Source organism: Daucus carota, chromosome 8 (assembly GCF_001625215.2).
Source record: "Daucus carota subsp. sativus chromosome 8, DH1 v3.0, whole genome shotgun sequence".
Classification (NCBI taxonomy): Eukaryota; Viridiplantae; Streptophyta; class Magnoliopsida; order Apiales; family Apiaceae; genus Daucus; species Daucus carota.
The window spans coordinates 294,690-314,719 of record NC_030388.2 but is presented as its reverse complement, the minus strand read 5'-3'; the positions used below and the strand labels follow the sequence as shown (position 1 = coordinate 314,719).

The window sequence follows — 20,030 nt, the reverse complement described above, 5'->3', positions numbered from 1 at the left end:
GTGTTCAATCTAGAGACTCTAGCAGTCTCTGCCTCGCTTCCTTGCCGAAGAGAAGGTGTAGTGTGATAGCGCAAGCACAATCATTTATCCAAAATTATGAGAGCATCAACGCCAAAAAGAAATTCCAGTCTGCAGTAAACAAGTTGTAATAATGTACATAAATACAAGTCATACAAGGATTTTTGTAAACATCAAAACCAAGTCATTTAGGTGATCCAGTGTCAGGTACAGGAGCTACTACACCATGATAAACAAATACAAAGGCAGACTGCAATAGGAGTCTAGGATAATCTAATACTAACGACCAAGTTCGTTCCTCACAAAATGTTCCACACTTAAACGTTCCCATGTGAATGATGAACAGGATCTTCTGGCTGGTTATCCAAGGGCATATACTGTGCCATAATTGCCCGAATCTCCGAGTCCATATATCTCTGCACATTCCACAGGATATCAAAGGTAAGTGACTATATTACAAATATGTTTTCCCAAATGCAAACTGTAATGCTTATGATATGTACAGTGATGCATGTAATATGCAACTATATAGACTAGGTACAAGGATTTGGCAACAGTGATTCTTATGATATGTGAGCTGCAAATATGTAGGGACGTTGCTACAAAAATTTGGCATTTCACGGGAGATGTTCTATGAGGGGAAATACTTTTGCTTTCCAATTCTACCTTTAGCACTACAATTAGCATTCCCTAGTAAAATTACAGTAACTAAATAAATCCCGCATGAACGAACACTGAAACATAAAATACCACTGTTATTGCACAATGTTTTGCATTAAACACACAAAACATGGGTGGGGGATTATTTCTCTAATTCTGACACGAACCCCCGAATTCCATATATAAGCTGATATAGATGGAACACTAAAGTAGCAGTAAAAATATTCAGGACTGACCCGAATTCTGTACTTGTAAACTGCATATCCTCCAACTCCAGCCGCAGCCAAACCAAGAATGATCACCCAAACAAAGCCCCAGCTGACCTCAGCACTAACATCCTTACCTGAAAAGGCCAATCAATAATATTAGAAGTAGCAGATAATAATGTGAATTCTTCGCAACTTAAATATCAATATCTATGATAATGAGTTTTATAGCTCCAACCACTGTAAAGTGTAATCTATACCAAACAACTCTGGTCAATAACTCGATGCTTTTAGCTGCAAATTCAATGGAAGCTTTTACATTTCTTTAGTTTCTTTATTCTTTTCTTTCTTATACGTAATTGATGAAAGCATAACTGTCAAAACTCCATCCTTAGACTATTAGAGAAATATGGCAGTCCATGCATAAGTTCTTACCTTGCGCTTGTAACGACTCAGTTAAAGCAAAGGAGACTACTCGTTAAGTTACTAACACTCCTAAAACCCTTAGGTGTTAGGAGAAGGGCGCAATTACAGAATAACACTACTGCATATAAAACGCTTGAGTTCAAGTCATCAAAGAATTTATAAAAGAGAATAAATAAACCAGGCAGGCACGATTGCATAAATTTCGTCCAGCAAACAGATTAATAGATCAAATGCTGATAGTTTAGTTTAACTAGAATCACATATTAAAGTTCAATACTCACTTATACAGGTATCATGTTCACGCATGTACAGTAAATTTCCACTGCAGCTGCAGTCATAACTACCCCAGGTATTCTTGCATTTGCATTCCGGGCATTGACATGCTGTTTTTGCTTTGCATTCATCAATATCTGGCATAAATCAGATATATGAGAAGAATCAGATTTCCAAGACTTCAACATTTAAATTGATCCATTACAGGTTCTTAAAAATTAGGTCAGATAAGGAAACCTTACAACAGATGCACACAAAACTTCAAAAATGTACTTTCATGGTATATATATACATCATACAGATTATAGAGTATGATGTACAAATGTAAAAACTAGAGAAACTTAGAATTAAGTCAAAAAAACATATACTTAAATATCTATACCAAGTTTGCAAATATGCTTATACTTCATATCAAGGTTATCCAGAGGAACTCGTACATTGCCTACATACTACAGGCAGTTGACATACAGTTTAAATGGATTCATAAAAAACAATTTGTCAGCAGACAATCTTACACTAGTGTTAGTAGTTTGCATGAAACAGACTCCCAAGATCCATACCACAGGCTCACAGAGTTGATTTAGGTTAAAGATGCAAACAATTTAGTAGAAATGTTTAAACTATCTGCTGTATGCTTACACAACTATCTGGGGATACTCTTAAAATCTTAATAGGAATCAAATTTTAAAAGCAATTTAAGAATATGGTCAATAGATATTAACTAATGAACGGAGATAATTGCCTAAGACTCAACATTAACAACAAAAGAACCATAATGCACCTTCACAATTATTAACTCCATCACCCTTGAACCCTGGTGGACACTTGCAACCTTTGGTATGGTCGTCCTGAAAAAGCATATAATATATCTGATTGAAGAGAAAAAGAAAAACCACGATATATTGAATATCTTTTGTAGAATACAAAACTATGGACAGTAATAAATAAATTAGTATTGACTGTCATCATTATGACAGCACTACAAGGCAGGGCTAATTATATTTGAGATGAAACTTGTAACTTTCACAAAAACGATCCTGTCGTTTAAGGCAAGGCCTGACAATCTAACATGCAGGGCATAACTGTGTGAAGCCACATTAGAGACTTTATAAATAAAGCTGAAGTGTTACATTTCTCGATTGTAGTTCACTTTTCTGAAGTTTTCCAATATGACAGGGTCACTTAATCTATGTCCAATTATCCACCTTCTTAAGTAGTTGAGTGTGTCCCACATCTCTTGTTTAACTCTTTCGCTTTGTCTCATACCTTTGTATTTTAACGTCTTCTCTTCTTACCCTTTTTCTTCTCTATTTTGTTATAATACTTCTACTCTTTATATTTCTTCCAAGTTCTACCCACTCCCACCTTTTTCATCACTTTTTTCCTGTACATACTGCCAATTGATATTTAAACAGCTCATGGCTCTAAGTATGATATCATAATATTGGATGCTTTGCACTTATGCATTTAATCTTCCCTATGAGATTGTGCTTAAGGTCCATAACCCTTGCAACCAAGTGGTACAAATAATTTACCTAATTGTCATCATACCCAAAAAATGACATAAATAAATTAAATGGGATATGCATCAGCTGTGACAAGTGAGAAGTCATAAAAACCACTCACAATGCAAGCAGAATAAGTCCTGCCATTCTGGGTTTTCCTCCAACAACCTCCATTGTTAATCTCACAGCGTAAAGATCCAGAAGCTGTCAAAATTAAGGGTAAATATGAGGTGCAGAGTTCAAAGGCCTGCCAAGCATCACATTTTTTACAAAAGAGTATCACTGCAGATTTTTTTTATTAATCAATTCTGACCTTCACAGTGAGTATAACCATCACCAGAAAACTTTACTCCCTGCACGATTGGGCATTGACATACCCGTCCACGAAATGTATCCTGCAGCAAGATCATATGTAAATTATAAAAGATAAAACTTTTCAAAGATATACAGAAGAAATCTCAATCACCTTGCATGCTGTAATATTAGCCGCTTTATCCTGCCAGCATCCACCATTGTTTTCTAGACACTCGTTTGTTTCTATTTCTGAAAGGAGTACACATCAGAAAACAGACAAGCAGGACAGATCAACATAAAATGGCTGCTTAATGAAAGTACAGTTCAACTCCAAACACAGAACATATACAGTAGACCTGAACCGGCTGGCTACTAGGGTCATTCCTTGAAGACAAGAGAAGAAAACAATATAAAAGTTCATCTAATGAACCATATCTTATTTCTTTACATATTTGACCTTCAAAACTCTATTTTCACAATATCTTCATATACTGTGCAGCTCGTAGTTATATGTTGCAGTTACAACACCTAAAGCAGTGATATCTCTATGCATGCAGTCACTACTTAAGAAGATACACTGGAATCCAGTAAACAGTTAGCTTACCAAAATCAAATTAGATAGAAACTCCAGGTAACTTATCACACCTAAACAAGAGCTCAGGGGTATCAATGCCTAAGACTAAAGAAACCATATGATGACCAAACAAGCAAATCCAATAACAGATATACAGCTATACTGACCAACAATCAATTATGAAACATATTAGAATCAAAGGAGAGATTACTGGTAAAGGTGTTTATCCTTTTCAACAGGCTTACGGGTTTGGATGTTCAATTCCCCTTGCTCTATAATAAATACTCTATGTAACTATGAAAGAAAAAAAACTAACTTGTCAAAATAAAGGACGCAAGACATATTATGGTTGGCAATATTACTAATTAACTAGTTTATAACCAGTTCGATGCACATATAGCCTATAAAATTATTAATAATTATTTGAATTTTTTACAGATACCTTTTAAACCAAAAATATACACGTGCTAAATATCTTTTTCGAATGAACGCACAATATTTTATAATAAGTAATTCAATATTTGATTGTTATAGTATTAGGTTTCTTAATATTCATTTGAACATATGTATCATTAACCATATACAATTTTGCCAATACGTGAAATATATATGGCCCTGTTTGGGAATTAGCGGTAAGTGGTTAGCAGATTGAATTTGATGTTTTGACTAGCTGATTGAAGTAGATGTTTTGAATAGCTGATTGAATTAGCAGTTTCTCGTAAAACTATTTGGTGAATAGCTGATTGATTAGCTTTTTCTGAAACAAACGAAAACCTCTAATCCAAAAAACTCCTCAAAGTAGCTTTTTCAAAAATAGCTTTTTGGATCCAAACTTCTATTTCAATCCGCTAACTACCAAACACTAATATTAGGGGATTCTAGTGGTCAAACCTTTAAAATACCTCAAACCTCTAATTTTGCTCAAAATCTCTAACTTCCAAACAAGGCCCTATATATTTATGTAGTAGATATTTTCCTAATAGGAATGAATAGGAATTAAGTTTTATTTAGTCGGTAAACATTGAATTTTAGACTTCTTTTATTATGTTAAAAACAAAAATAAAATAAACATATTCTATAATTGTAGGTGATTGCCAAGTATTGAATATTAGATTGCTTTTCCTGATTAATTTTATCATATTATATTTTTTATTTAAATCAAAATCAGAACAAATATCAAGTGTTTATTATTATTATTATTATTATTATTATTATTATTATTATTATTATTATTATTATTATTATTATTATTATTAATAGTCCCTCTAATTAGCTAATTTTACTTTCACTAGGGCTGTCAATTTTAGGTTACAGGTTGAGTTCGTGTCGGTCGTATCTTAAATATTAGAAAAGAGGGTCGACCCCAACCTGACTTGATAATTAAACGAGTTGAAAAATGTTTGTGTGAGTGTATGTATATACAGATTTATCGTGTCTTTGTATACCGACACAAATTCATTGGTGTAGGCTCTTGAACATACATCATTTATTTATCGCTGTGTAGACATTTGAGCATATATGGTTTGTTTATCTCTGTAGAGATTGTACAAAGTGTATTTCGAGAGCTGATTCTTGTTTTTTTCTAACTAACCTGACCCGATAAGCCGTATATCCAGTGAGGGATATACCTTATTTTGATCCCTACATAACTTTAAGAGTTGGGTGGCATATTTAATCGCATAATTAATATTCTTGAAATGATATAATTAATTTTCTTTATATTAACAAGTATCCCCAGAGAACTCAAATTAGCCAAATTCTTATTGTGATCTCCCTCACCCTCACCCTCACCCTCACGATCTTAATAGAGCCCTTGTCTTCATCGTCGTCGTTATACATTCTCTCCAATTTATAACATTTGTTGTACGGTGCCAATTCTGACGCCAACGACGATTTGGAGTGTCGGAAGATGACGGTCGTCATGGCATCATTGTCATTGATCTCTCGGGCTCTCTCTTGGTATCTTTAGATATATGAGCATCACTACATTATTTCTTATTCTTAGTATTTTTTTGTATCTCATCAAAATATGAATATACATATATATATATATATATATATATATATATATATATATTTATATTGCATAACCCCTGTATTCACTTATAAACTCTATAGTCTGATTGTACTTGTTTATCTTTGTAGTATCATTTTCCACATTTATGTCATTGCGTATTAACTGTATGTATGCATTGTTTTGGTTATTCTTGGAAATGTGTCGATTATGCATATTATCGAACAACTTGTGTGCTTCTGATGCTTTGTTATTGATAATGAAGGTCGTTACGTCTGATTTATGATATACATGTTTTGCCGAACATATGTTGTGCATATTAGAGATCTTTTGTTATACTTCGATGTCTAGTTCCATGTTTCGTTTCTAGGCATTAGGGTGTTGTTTATTACAAGATAGGTGATAATGGTCTGCAACGGGGGTTCAGCGGTGGTATACGGTGGTGATGTTATTTAAATTTAGCCATAATTTACGTTTCAATTTTGTAAAATCAAATGCGTCATGCAATATATCCTCAAATAGTGATTGACTCATTAAATTTTAATAATTTAAAATTTAAAATTATCTCCTCTTAGTAATTGTCATATTATATATAATGCTTGACTGTTAATTGTAGCCTTGATTAATGGCTATTTTTTGTACCATTTATGAGTGGCCATAATCGATGGCGTATATTTTTAACTTGTTAGAGGCAATTAAATACAACTATGTTGGCTTGTTTATGTTTTATGGTAGTCCCTCTATATATTATTTTATTTTAGTGTCTAACCAAAGATCTTCCTTCAATTGGACTTCATTTTATTTATTTTTCTTTTTATGAAATACACACACACACGTGTATTATTAAATACACATCTTTTATTATTTTTATAATATATATAATTTTTATATATTCTCATATTCTCCTTGTTTCGCGTGTTATTATTTTCAGGTGACTTGTACGAGATTTTATGGATTTGCTTCAAGTAAGATTGAATCTTCTATTCAGATAGTAAAGTTCTATTGTCGGAACATCTTGCATGTTTTCAGTTAGATGATAAGCTTTATTTAATGAAAAGTATTTTCATCTGAAGTTGTATTCTTATTCTTGTACGAGAAAGTATTCTTGTACGAGAAAGTACACCCTTGCAAAAAAAAATCATTTATAGTATGTAACATGAAGCATAAAATATCATTGTGAAATATGTTGTTCATATAACAAAATAAAAACACTCTATACAAAATATAAATAATTGAAAAAATAGGTTAAATAATTATATTATTAATGATAAAATCAATCATTATATAAGCATATTATACATGTTATTAAATATTGATAAATATAGTGATTAAAGGGATTAAAGGGATTTTCCAGGTCATTTTCGGGTTATACAAGCTAAGCTGTAACCTGACTTTTTTTTTGCAGGGTTATCGACATTCATACCCTTTTCGGCCCGACCCATCGAAAGCAACCCTAACCCTTAAAAATCATGTCGGCTTTGCGTTTTGTGTCTAGTTTTGACAGCTTTAACTTGAAAAGTTGATTATATTCTGGTGTGGCTCGCAACTTTCTGTTTTCACTATAATTACGAGAAGTAGTCTATCAGCTTGATACACATTGTTACACATATACCAAAAGTACGTCTTGTATATGCATAAGCATTAAAGGAATCATTCTGTATTTATAATTTTGATTCTTGTATTTTTGTAACATAGAACTAGGAACCAAAAACAACATTCTAAACTAGGAAGCCTTGGTATGGGTGCAGGGTGTACAAGAATAAGTAAATTCGGCAAATTTCATAAAATATGAGGATTCGGGTACAACGCTCAGGGTACAAACATAATATATTGCCCTAAATTCTGGGGATCTGCAGCGTGTCGCACCCCGTACGCCATTTAATTGTATAATTCGAAAGCAAAAATAAAATTTCAAATACAATATATGAGGGAAATGGTGTATTTAAATCTGATTTCTAAGTTTTTGAAACTAAGAGGAAATGTTCACAATCAAATGCGACATACATTAAATGACTTCAAAAAAAGTTAAAATACCAATACATAATTAATAAGGGCTATAGGTCAAATCAATTATACAAATATGGAAACTGTCAATATTCTAAGAAAACCTAAAAGGGACATTCAGCCATTTAACTTGGGTGGAGGGAGTTTTATACTGTTAAGTTTCTTTTTAATTAATTAGAATCCTGTATTTCTGATTGTGTTTAATAAAATCATTTTATTTGATAGGAATTCTAATTGGAATATATATCAAAATTTTTTTTATTACTAAGACTTTTAATTAGAATAGATGTTGACCAAATTTTAGATAAGATCCGTATTATGCTTATATATATAACATATAATTTTTACAGTTGTTTGTAAATTGGTAATATCAGTTAAACAGGAGTGCCTATGATTTCAGTAAAGACGGCTTCTGATCTGACCAGCAAAAAATACTGAGGAGACATGATAAATTTAAGTATTTAACAGAGTTCCAAAATGTGTGTGGGTGTGCGGGCACACACTGGTGTGTGTACACTGTATACCAAAAATAAAGTTTAATAGTCAAAATTTTAGAGGTCACCTTCACTTAAACAAACATCTGGTTCTGTGGTCTCCTCGAAACCTGAACATATGGCTTTGAGGACGGCTCCTTTATCCAGCTTACCTGTAACAATAGACGATTAGTTTCACAAACATTATTTTTTACAGAAAGATGTACACTTCAACTCAAATACCTCTATACTGCCTGTTGTTTATCACCAGAGTTGGCAGAATTGTCACATCGCCACGAGAGCCTTTGCCAATCTAAAATCAGAATTGCATAATACTGTTAATATTGCTGATGACTTTTATGAAAAACTATTGTGTGAGGGATTGAATAATATATTCTTTAAAAAAAAAAAAACCTGTGCTTCTTGTTCCGTCTTCAGAATAGTGTTGTCTACGTCTGCAGTAGGATCTCCTATACATTTGTCTATCTGCTTCAGATCCACACCTACATATTTCTAAATGGATTAATTATTATTGTCAACAGTCTCGTTATCCAGATACTAAACGTAACTTTGTATAAATCAAGAGCACTATGTGAAATTGCAGAGCTACCTACCTAAATTAAAGGATATAAATAAGTAAATAAACCAACAAAAACATGTTAAGTTTCAGCACAAATTTTTGTGAAATGATCTACAATTTTTTTTTAGCTTGAAACTCTAAAAAGTTTCTTACCTACAGGTATCAGTTTCATTGTTTAGTTGTTCATACTTATATTTCTATTAGAAGGGGGGAGAAATCAGGTTACAAAATAAACATGTCTCGTCCGGTCCACTAAATCCACGCCGAAAAGGAAAGGTTCTTTCTGTGAAATAAATTAAAGCCAAGATCAAATTTAAATGCATATATAGATTAACCCTTCACATAAAGGGAATGTGATTATTAATGGAGAGCATGGTACTGCATATGATGTATATGAATCCCATCTCCTGAAAATATACATACAGCCATATAAGTATGTATCAGCCCTGCAATCACAACTATCACCACACCTTTCATCAATTCCGGCTATATTCTCCTCCGGCGACCTCATCCTCCTGTCTCCTTTTTACACCCTCTTTGCATCTATACATACACATATGTATATATCACACCCTCACAAAATCCAAGTTACCAGGACTCTGGTACGGCTGTCCGCCACGGGTGCAGATCCAAGTGTCGGATCTTTGGGTTTTTAAAAAGTAGGATTCTTGGATGCAATTCCGAAATCGGACACAGGTGCTGGGAGTCAACATGTAAGCTTGACATAAGGGAAAATTTATATGTTCTTAATCTATTTTCCATCTTAAAAAGTATGTATGACTAGTGCCTTCTACCAATTAAGCTTATACACGTGATTATATATGTCATATCTGTGTCATAAAATCAAAGGATAACATAGAAAAAGTCAAAAATGGACCTTGCTCTTTATGAACAAAATGATATAAAGGCCACATCCATGTCATGTCTGGTCGACACGGGTATAAAGTCATATATGGACCTTGCTCTTTATAAACAAGTTGTTATATAAAGCGTTTCGACCAACCAAATACCACAGATATAGAAACAAGAGTAAATATTATTAGATAAATCAGGAACTAACCAAGGGATTGAATAACTTGATCTGCACATTCTTTTGTGTACTTTTTGTCTTTCATTGGGCAGCGGATAGCAAAGTCTGTCACATAGTCCCACCAAAGCCATGGTTTCCCGCTTTCATTTGCCACTTTATAAAGACATGCCTGGCGTAAATTTTGAACAACCACATCCTTGCCATCATAACCTTTATTGAAGTCCTGGTCTGGATCTGGCGCACAGTACCTCCCATGATTGATGCACTGAGACTTGCACTGTTTGCTCAATGTAAAAGCCTCTGGGCAATACCAAGTGATGTAGTGTGGCGTGAACTGGGTGTATCCTTTCCGTTCAAGTATCTGAGCCACTCCCTTGAAGCTCTTCACAAAGTCTATCTGGCTTTCACACTTAGGGCCACACTCATCATTGCTATTCGTCCAGAACTCATATTCGACACGTTCGTCAGGATGCGGCAAAGCTTCCCTCCAATCAAGATTTATGTTAACCATGTCGCCATTGGATAGAGCTTTCTTGATGCTATCCCCTAAAGATTTGCTAATTAATGCTGACGGAACAGTGATGTTCTGCAGATAATCTGCACGTGCATCTTCTTCCTCAGGGGTATCCATGGTGATTAAAGGCTCAACCCTGTCATCTGCAACAAGAATAGCTGCTGCTCCAGCATTCTGTGCATTCCAGGCCTTGAGTGTGAAGTAACAATCTGCAATTTTGTAATTATGAGTTGATAATAAGACACTTATCCTATAACTTAAAGTTTAACATCAGATCAAACCAATGATGCAAATTACGTACTGCCAGCTGTATAAGATGAGGAAATGAAGGAAAAAAATTCGAGAAGGGGGGGCAATTCATACGCAAGATATACTAAAGTAAAGAACAACATAAAACAAAAAACTTGATTAATGAACAAAAAATAAGGTGATCAAATATTTTCCCAAACAAGAAGAAATGAAAAGAATTTTATTTAAGACATCGAATAAATGAAGTTGAGGGCTTCATAAGTTGCTGGTAACTGAGAAAAAAGAAGTAAAAAACAAGAGAACGTAATTAGTATCAATGGCAAATTGTATTAGTAAGAATTAAGCAAACTAAAAGTGAATAAGTAGTTACCCCCTCGATCGGCAAGGAGAAAGATGGGCAGACTACCGGGTTTGGATTTGAAAGAGGCATCATCATCAAAGGTCTTACAAGCCTTCTGATTGGATTTAGGGTAGATAACAGCACCAACAAGTGTACCACCATACTGAGGAATACCAAAATTACCAATTGCACATTCATATGTATCTTTCAACTTGTCTGGTGAAGTCACTTTTAAGCTGTTTTTCTCCACAACAAATCTACCCATACAACAATCTAACCATACCATCATCAAATTTACTAGTAAAAATCCTAACTTTATCTTCATCTTGGACCGATTATGTGTAAACCTTACTTATTAGGTAGTTTGAGAATATATAACAAGATCACCCCAGTTTACAACTGACCCAGATCATAAGTTTTGATTACTTATAACCCCAGAAGGATAAAAGATCAAATTTTTAGGCAAGGGATTTTTCTTATAGGTGGTGGTGTTGACGATGATAACTAAGAGCACAAAGTCACCGAGAAGAAGCAGAGGAAGAAAACAAAAAGGTTCAGGAGTCTTTCACAGCTTAAGGTAAAGAAAAAACACTTGAAGGGCCTGTTTGGGAAGATGAAATAAAGTTGAAAGATAGTACTATGATTATTACTATCTCAATTTCAAGTGTAACTCGGAAGTTTTTTTTTTTTTTTGAGAAAAAGTGCAACTCGGAAGTTATTTGTGTTCTTTTCTTTTTACTTTACTCGTTTGGTTGAAGTTATGCGAGGCACGAGTTTTGTTCTAGGCTCAAATTTAGAATGAGTTAGTTATAAATATTAATTAAATTTGATTAAATTAAATTTTTATAAAATTAAGTCGAATCTATCACATATTTTATTTTGATTGTAACGATTATATTAATTTGATTATATTGATTGATTATGTTTTAAATATAATATATTAATATTATTTGAAATTATAAATAAAATATATTATTTTTATATGATTATAGTTGACGTGACATTAGTGGCTCGTATCGTTATATATGGCCGTATAAAATTAGCTAAACTTATAGATAAAAGAAAAGTATAATTATAATCATCTAAGATTGGTTAAATTTATAGATAAGAGAATAGTATAATTGAATTAAGAGCCAGTTGCATTTTGGTGGCCAAACTTGCCACTGTTTTAAAAAAAAGTGGCTACATTTCCTGTTTTACGTATCGGTGGCTATTCTTTCATTTTAAATGGCATTTTAGTGGCTCCCGTTAAAACAGCTAACGGACTTAACATGTTTGACGGAATAGTTACTTTTTTAACTAATTAACTTTACTATTAAATTATTCTCTACCTTTATATCATTAAATAGGTTATAAAGTTGTAATATTAAATTCAAATTAACCCAGACTAACTTAGACTATAAATAATTTACAAGCTCTAAAATTTTCAAATGCTTAAATTTATATAACCTTAAATGAAACATTAAATAAGATAATTTACAAAACATTAAATAATATAATTCACGGAATCACATCATCAGTGCAACTTTCAAAATTACTACAATCCAAATTTTGTACCAACAACACAATAAACAGAGCACCCATAGGACTTACATATGTTAATAATAGAAATATAGTCACGTTAAACCCAACTACAAAAGATAGTTCACATGAACTCAAGTATTTTTGTTTTTTTGTGTTGCTCTCAAAGATTTCACTCTCTCAAGCTTCTTTCTGGTAGTCACTTTGTGGCCCCTGTGTAAGAAGTATCTAGGCTCTGGATTCAAGGAGTTGGAATTTTGATTTGCTGCTTTTCACAATAACGTTCTTAGTCCCATGCCTTTGAAATCCATTTTCATGCCAGCTAACATCACTTTCATCTCCATTTTCTTCACTTGTGTCTTTTACTGCCTCTTCATTCGGATTTTCTTCTCCAACATCTTTTGCACTGATACTTGATTGAATGGGCAATCCCTCAACATTCAGTGGCCTGCAAACTGTCACGTACACCTCCATAATACCAAGTTTTCGATCAAGTACCTCAGTCATTTTCATCACATCCACATCATGTAGTAAATCAGTTATGTCTTCAAGTATAGATGTCGTCGGTGTTTTATAACAAAAACTCACATGACCTCCTTTAAATTCACAGCATTCTGTACAGAAACCCTACATTACAAAGCGAGGGAAATAAGAATGGTGTCTGCATTTAGTATGAATATAATGTAAATGGAAAAATACCTATACTACCCTCAAAAATATTTGCTTATAACAAAATGGTATGTACTGCCGTTAAAAACCCGTTAGCTATTTTAACGTCTGCCACTGAAATGTTGTTTAAAGTAAAAGAATAGCCACCGATACGTAAAACTGGAAATGTGGTCACCTTTTTGTAAACCGGCGGTAAGTTTGGCCACCGAAATGCAACCGACTCTTGAATTAATTAGATAATCTATATCTTTATTAATGATATATTAGCTCATTTTTAGTTAAAAGTTTTTTATAATTTGACTTGCTTTATTTATATACACAAGTGGATTGTAAATTAACAAAAATAATAGTAAATTAGGAATGAATGAGTTATATGGAAAATAAAATTACATATATCATATTTTTAATTTTGTTATTGTAGTTTAATTATTAATTTTAGAAGATACAAATTGAAACAATACAATACCTTTTGTAATTTGAGAATTTAAATTTATCTCAAAATCTGAATAGCAATATGTATCATGCTTGTAAAATTATATGAATTATGAAAAGTGAAACTAATAACTATATCTTTAGTAATTTAGGGTACATTGGAATATATTTACTGTGTACAAAGAAGATAGATATTTTAAGAAATATCTCCAATCTTCTAATTTTTTGTTATAAAAACAGTTATTATAAAATTTAAAAATATTTAAAAAGATCATTTTAACCGTAAATTTCAATTTTTCTAAAATTTAATAACTGTATATCGTTGATTATATTTGTCATAACTTTAAAGACATACGGGACATTTTCATACCAATTATTATCATAATCAAATAATGTATATTATTATTTATAACAAACTGAGATAATAATATATTATTTTTAAATTTATTCAATTATATATATATATATATATATATTATTTTAAAAATATAATTAAAAATTATAACCAATATTATTAGACCAGCACTCCTCACGAGTTCGGTATATAATCAATATTTTAAATTTTCTCCATCCCAACATAGATAAACTCGTTGATTCTAAACACACGGTTTAAGATATATGTACTATACAATCACATAATTTTCTAAAAAATTCTTGTATATAAAAGATTTCGAATACAAAATTTAATTTATAAAAAAAATTAGAAAAATAAATTATAAAAACAAACGACGATATACTTCAAAGTCCAAAATCGCTTAATTAGGAGGGAATTATTTTATCCAAAAGTTCTAGATAACACAATCGAAGTCACAAAGATGGTACGCAAGGGTTGATTCAACTGGTTAAAGAGGGGACTTGTATTCTCTTGGTTATAGGTTCGACTCTCGAAGGGAGAAGAATTTGTGATTATGCTTCTTGGGCCAGAGACTGCCACTTAAGTGCGGTATACCTTGGATTTACTCGGTGGGTTATTTTTCTATGTTTGTGCGAATTTTGAGGCGGTTAAATTATAGTTTCATAAGAAAAATATAATTTTTCTGAACAAAAATTTAAATATTAATTTTTTATTAAAAAAATTTTTTTAAAAAAATATTATGAAATTTTACTTCATGAAAACTGCGCAAAAAATAACATAAATAACGCGCGATAACAGCTAATGTCATTGAGGATCGCTTATACTCCCTCCGTCCCTTTGATATGTATACGTTTGGATTGGACACGAAGACTAGGAAAAATGTATAAAGTAATATAAAGTAAGAGAAAAGAGAAAGAAAAGTGAGTAATGGGACCCATCAATATATAATTGTTAAATTTGTAAAAGTGGATGAAAGTAGTAGGTGGTTGGGATTTTTATAATATAAAAGGTTAACACTTTGGGAAGGTTTTGAAATGTATAGAATTAAGTGGGACATTCAAAAAAAAAAAGTGTATAAAAATTAGAGGGATGGAGGGAGTATATCATAGACCTGCATGTACTTGATAGTTACATTATTTTGTCCATGTATTTGCATCTTCACGGAGTAAAGGGTTTTTTTATTTGAAAAAGCATCATGTCCTTAGTTTAAAGTTAAGTATTTATTTTCAATGAATATAGCATTCTTTGTACTTTTTTCATTATAAAACAAAGAGTTATTTTGTAAATTAAATTATTTAAATTTGTTTGTTGACTGTAATTATGTTGGTGGAATAATCATTGTATTACGAAAATCCTAATCACCATGAAAATATTTTTCATAATTATACAATAACAATATTTATTTTATAGAAAAATTACATGATAATAATCAAATTTTGATAGTTAGGTATTTGGTACTGAAGTTCTTCCACTAAAGATAAATTTCACATATTAATAAAAAATTTATATTTGGATAATATCGATTTGACTATTAATATCAATATAAACTTTTATTTATTTAAATTCTGAAACATAATAATAATAATACAGAGTACATATGTTATTAGCAGCTTTTCAATTTTCTTATTGTTTCTGTTTGTTGTTCTTTTGGTTTCGGTGTATGGACAATTGAGAAATTGGTTTTTTCATATATTGTACAACAGATTTACATACTTATTTCTTAGGTATAAAAAAATCGGGTTAAATATCAAGTAGGTGACTCATTACAGCCCGATGACTCAAGTTGGTCACTGGTTGAAAAAGTGACTCATTGTGATCACTCACTTATTTAAAACGCACACTCCGTCAAAGTCAATTATAAAATCAGTCAAAGTTAACGTAAAACGTTATAATCCCCGTTAGTGGGTGACGTGTTAGCCTACTCGGCTCCATTTGGCGCTGACTGGATTTCAAAAAAATAAAAAAGGGAAAAGAAGAAAAGCAACGTTTTAAAACCTAAACCCAGTGTATACACACATATTCAGCAACGAAGAGGCGGGAAGGGAAGTGAAGAAGACGAACCCTAATCGCAGCGACGAACATTTTCCGATCGATTGAAGGTCTTCCTGGCAAGAACGTGGACGCCCTATAAGCTACTATCATCTGTAAGTCATCTTTGTGTGTATACGCAAGTAGTTACCATTAGGGTTTTGTAGTCATGCACAATGGGTTGATCATTTTTGTGTATTTTGTCATTTATGTGTTGTCTCTATATCATTTGTATGTGTAATTGTTATCTTTTGTATATAGGATATGGATTCTAGGGTTTTAATCCATCTGCATCATCACGGGGACTTTACCTCTGAAACTTTTAAAGGGAATGCTAATTATGTTGGGGGGAAAGTAGATATTATGGAAAATGTAGACACAAAGAAGCTTACGATGCTAACCATCCAAAGCTATTCGATGAAATACAAATATAGCAGGACAGATTTCGTTTATTTTCAAACTGATGGGCATAGCTTTAGGAGGGGCATTAGACTAGTGTATGATGATGATTCCCTTAGTAACATGATTGAGGTGTCTTTGCCTTATAAAAGAATCAATTTGTTTGTGGATCATAAAAAGAGGTTTGCTCATTCCACTGACCCTCCCAAGAGTGTGACTTTTGTTGATAAATTGAAGATGAGTGTTGGTGTTGAGGGGACAGAGAAAGATGTGTGTAGTGAGCTGCATTACATACATTCATACAAACTACATTTCATTGATAGCAAATTGTAGCTACATTCACTTTTGCAAACCAATCAACAACATAGCCATTAAAAGTCCTATCACAGTCCAGTATGTCCAACCATACTTAGCATTTGTTGCCTTAAGAGCTTTGGCCTTCTTCTTCTTTGCTGCAAGCCTACCTTCAAGCATGGACACCTTTTCTTCAAGTAAAGAAATTTTCTCTTCCAGAAAAATCCTTCTGTTGTTCAGTTGGGTTACAACATCACCTTGCCTTCCTTCAGTCTCAGCATCGAACCATTCAAAGTAATCACATCTACTATCCTATATCGAATCGAATAAATTTTAAAACCAAGCAAAAAATACATCACTACTTCATTGCTTGCAATCAATAAACCAAACTGTTAGGTCCTATAAACTCACTATATAATATGATATAGTGATCACAATCTGTAAAACAGTAAGACAATATGAGTAATTGGAATTAATAAATTCTTATATTCACAAAGCTTTGAAGGTTACAAAAACTCTCTCAGTGATTTATATTGTATCACTAAGAGCTGCTAGGGTTCTTAACAATATACTCGATAACTCAACTCCTATAGAGTAACCCTAATCTGTGTTTATATAGACACAGTTACAAAATCAATCTCTGATTTGATATCCTATAAATCAGCTAATAAATCTATCAATCAAAGATTGCTCCAGTTTTCTGTTTAGTTTCCATAGTCAGCAAATCACTCCTCAGCTTCTATCCTTCCTTGAAGTATATCCGCTTCTGAGCTCTTTCCACGTGTAAACTCTGTCGAGTCTTGACTATGTAAACTCTGATCAGACTTTATTAAACTCTGTCAGACTTTGCTAAACTCTGTCAGACTTTGCTAAACTCTGATCAGCTTCCAGTTTAAACTCTGATGATTCCTGTTCTAAAACAAACCTTAAGAACATCAGTAATCATCAATTATATCTAACAATCTCCCCCAACTTGTGCATGAATAAATTATGTGCAAGTTAACAGATAATTGATGATGTCAAAACATTTAAGTCAAATGCAACAGAGTTTAACTATATAACAGAAAACTTTTAAAACTTACAGATACTTTATTCCTTAGCTGCATAGACACCATTTGCTGTCTTTAGATACTCTCTGAGGAGTTCTTTTTCAGCATCATCAAGCACTGTAATCATTTGTCTCTTGATCTCTCTCAACTCTGGATCTGAAACTCCAGTTTGATAAATTGCAGCTCTGAGATCATAGATCTTGTTCTTCTTCAAGTCTCTATCCAGCCTTATATTGTAAGCTTTATCAGACTCTTCATTAAATGCAAGAGTTCTGATTCCACCTATCGTTTCAATCTTTGCTGAATTTTTCTTCATCTCCACCAGCTGTCCTTTATGATTGAGATATTTAGGAATGAAAGGTCCAGCATTTTTATTTCCTGTAATCCCCATCTTTCTTCTGATTTGATCTTTCAGCAGGTTGGAGATGTGTTGTCCTGACTTGTTCTTTACTTGAAATATGTATGATACATATCTCAATTCTTCCCAGTGTTTAGCATATAGATCTGCTTCAAGCACTCTAAACACTGTTCCATCAGACATGAAGTAGATAAGGATATTATCTCCTCTGTCATTCTTTACCAACTGGACTGAATCAAGTTTGTCCATTTTGTCTTGCAATACCCCAGTCTTGGGAGCACAGAGAGATGAGGGGTCATCTGGTCTTGATCCTATACTCTGATCAAATTTTTCATATTTGGATCCCAGCCCTCCTTTATCTCTTCCTGCCTTTTGATGAGAAAATGGTTTAATTGAGCCTTTTTCAAAACTTATTTCAGTCATCAGAGTAGGTTTTGCAAATCCAGCCAGTGGTGTAGTTGTTGGTTTGAACACAGCTTGAGCTTTGTCAGAGACTGTGTCTTTCTTTGCTTCTTTATTGACTTGAGCTGTGTCAGAGGTCAATCTTTCTTTTTGAGGTTCTGCAACATGAGCTCTGTCAGAGATTGCAGCTTCTGTTTTCTTTTCCTTCACAACTTGATCCTTGTCAGAGGTTGTAGATTTCTTCTTTTCCCAGCCTCTCTCCAGATGTTCATCTACTTTGCTTTTACCCTTGGAGGTGTATTCATCTTCAGAGTATACCTTCTTGATTGGCAAACTCTGATCAGCAACAGTAGCTTCTTTGATCAGTATCCCTTTTTCTTTTGGTCTGGCAGTTGATTTTGCAGGCTTTTGGATTTTTCCTGACTTTACTGCTTCAGCATGTTCTTTCTTTAGTTCTTCTTCTTCTGCAGCAATCAACTCCAAATCCAAATTTGCTTCTGGATTTTCTTGTTCAAAAATCAATCTAGCAAGCTCTTCATCAGTCATGGGTTTGTCTGATCCAGTCACTGGACTTTGCTTAGATCCAGATGTGATGTTGTGAGTTGGACCAGACTTTGTGCTTTGCTTAGATTGTTTCTGACTGTCAGAGTTTGAAACTCTTCCACCAGTCCCTGCTTGAAATCTTTTGTGCTTTGTAAAATCATCAGCATCATCATCATCATCCTTTTTCTTCCTTTTCAGAGATTGAGTAGTAGACTTGCATTTGACTTGAGCTACTCTCTCCCCCTTTTTGACATCATCCTCATCAGGAATCAGAATGGATGTGATCAGAGAAAGTGAAGTTTGGATAGCTTCAAGCTGTTTGGACATCTTTTCTTGATTGGATTCAATCAAGGTCATCCTTTGGTTAAGAGATTCATTTGTAGTGACCAGCTTCTGTACACTTTCTTTCATAGGATTGATGGTCCTTTTCTTTTCCAGGTCATTTGTCTCCTTGACCTTTGCCACCTCAGTTCTTAGACTATCTATAGATTTAGATGTCTGGTCATGAGCAGGATGAAATGTCTTCAGATATAGAATTGTGCCCTTGAGGCTTGACATAACATCAGAGTTTGTAATTTTCTTCTCTGCCATAGCTAAGAACTCTTCAGCTTTAGGTGTTTCCAAGGAGTGCTGGTGACTCAACCAGAGTTTATCCCAGACTTCATTTGGTGGATCAACCTGAAGATCCCTTGGGAGTGGCTCAGAGGCTGTATTCAGAGTTTGTAGCCTTGCATTGAACTGGCTAGTAGACTCCCATTTCTGTTGTGTCAAAGGGATTTCAGCATTGTCATCCTTGTCAGTATCTGAACTGGTATCATCC

General features: G+C 33.2%; 1 protein-coding gene across 1 annotated transcript; it reads right to left on the bottom strand.

The window, feature by feature from the left end:
- Positions 1-130: 130 nt before the first annotated feature.
- LOC108199553 (vacuolar-sorting receptor 1) lies at positions 131-11,870 on the bottom strand. Its single transcript, XM_017367419.2, has 12 exons — positions 11,191-11,870; positions 10,088-10,780; positions 8,862-8,950; positions 8,691-8,760; positions 8,537-8,620; positions 3,555-3,631; positions 3,402-3,483; positions 3,210-3,292; positions 2,365-2,431; positions 1,592-1,720; positions 915-1,021; positions 131-434 (listed from the first exon to the last, which is right to left on the bottom strand). The coding sequence occupies exons 1-12, from the start codon at positions 11,483-11,485 to the stop codon at positions 336-338; spliced, it is 1,875 nt and encodes a 624-aa protein (XP_017222908.2). The 5' UTR covers positions 11,486-11,870; the 3' UTR covers positions 131-335.
- Between the last annotated feature and the right edge of the window lie 8,160 nt (positions 11,871-20,030).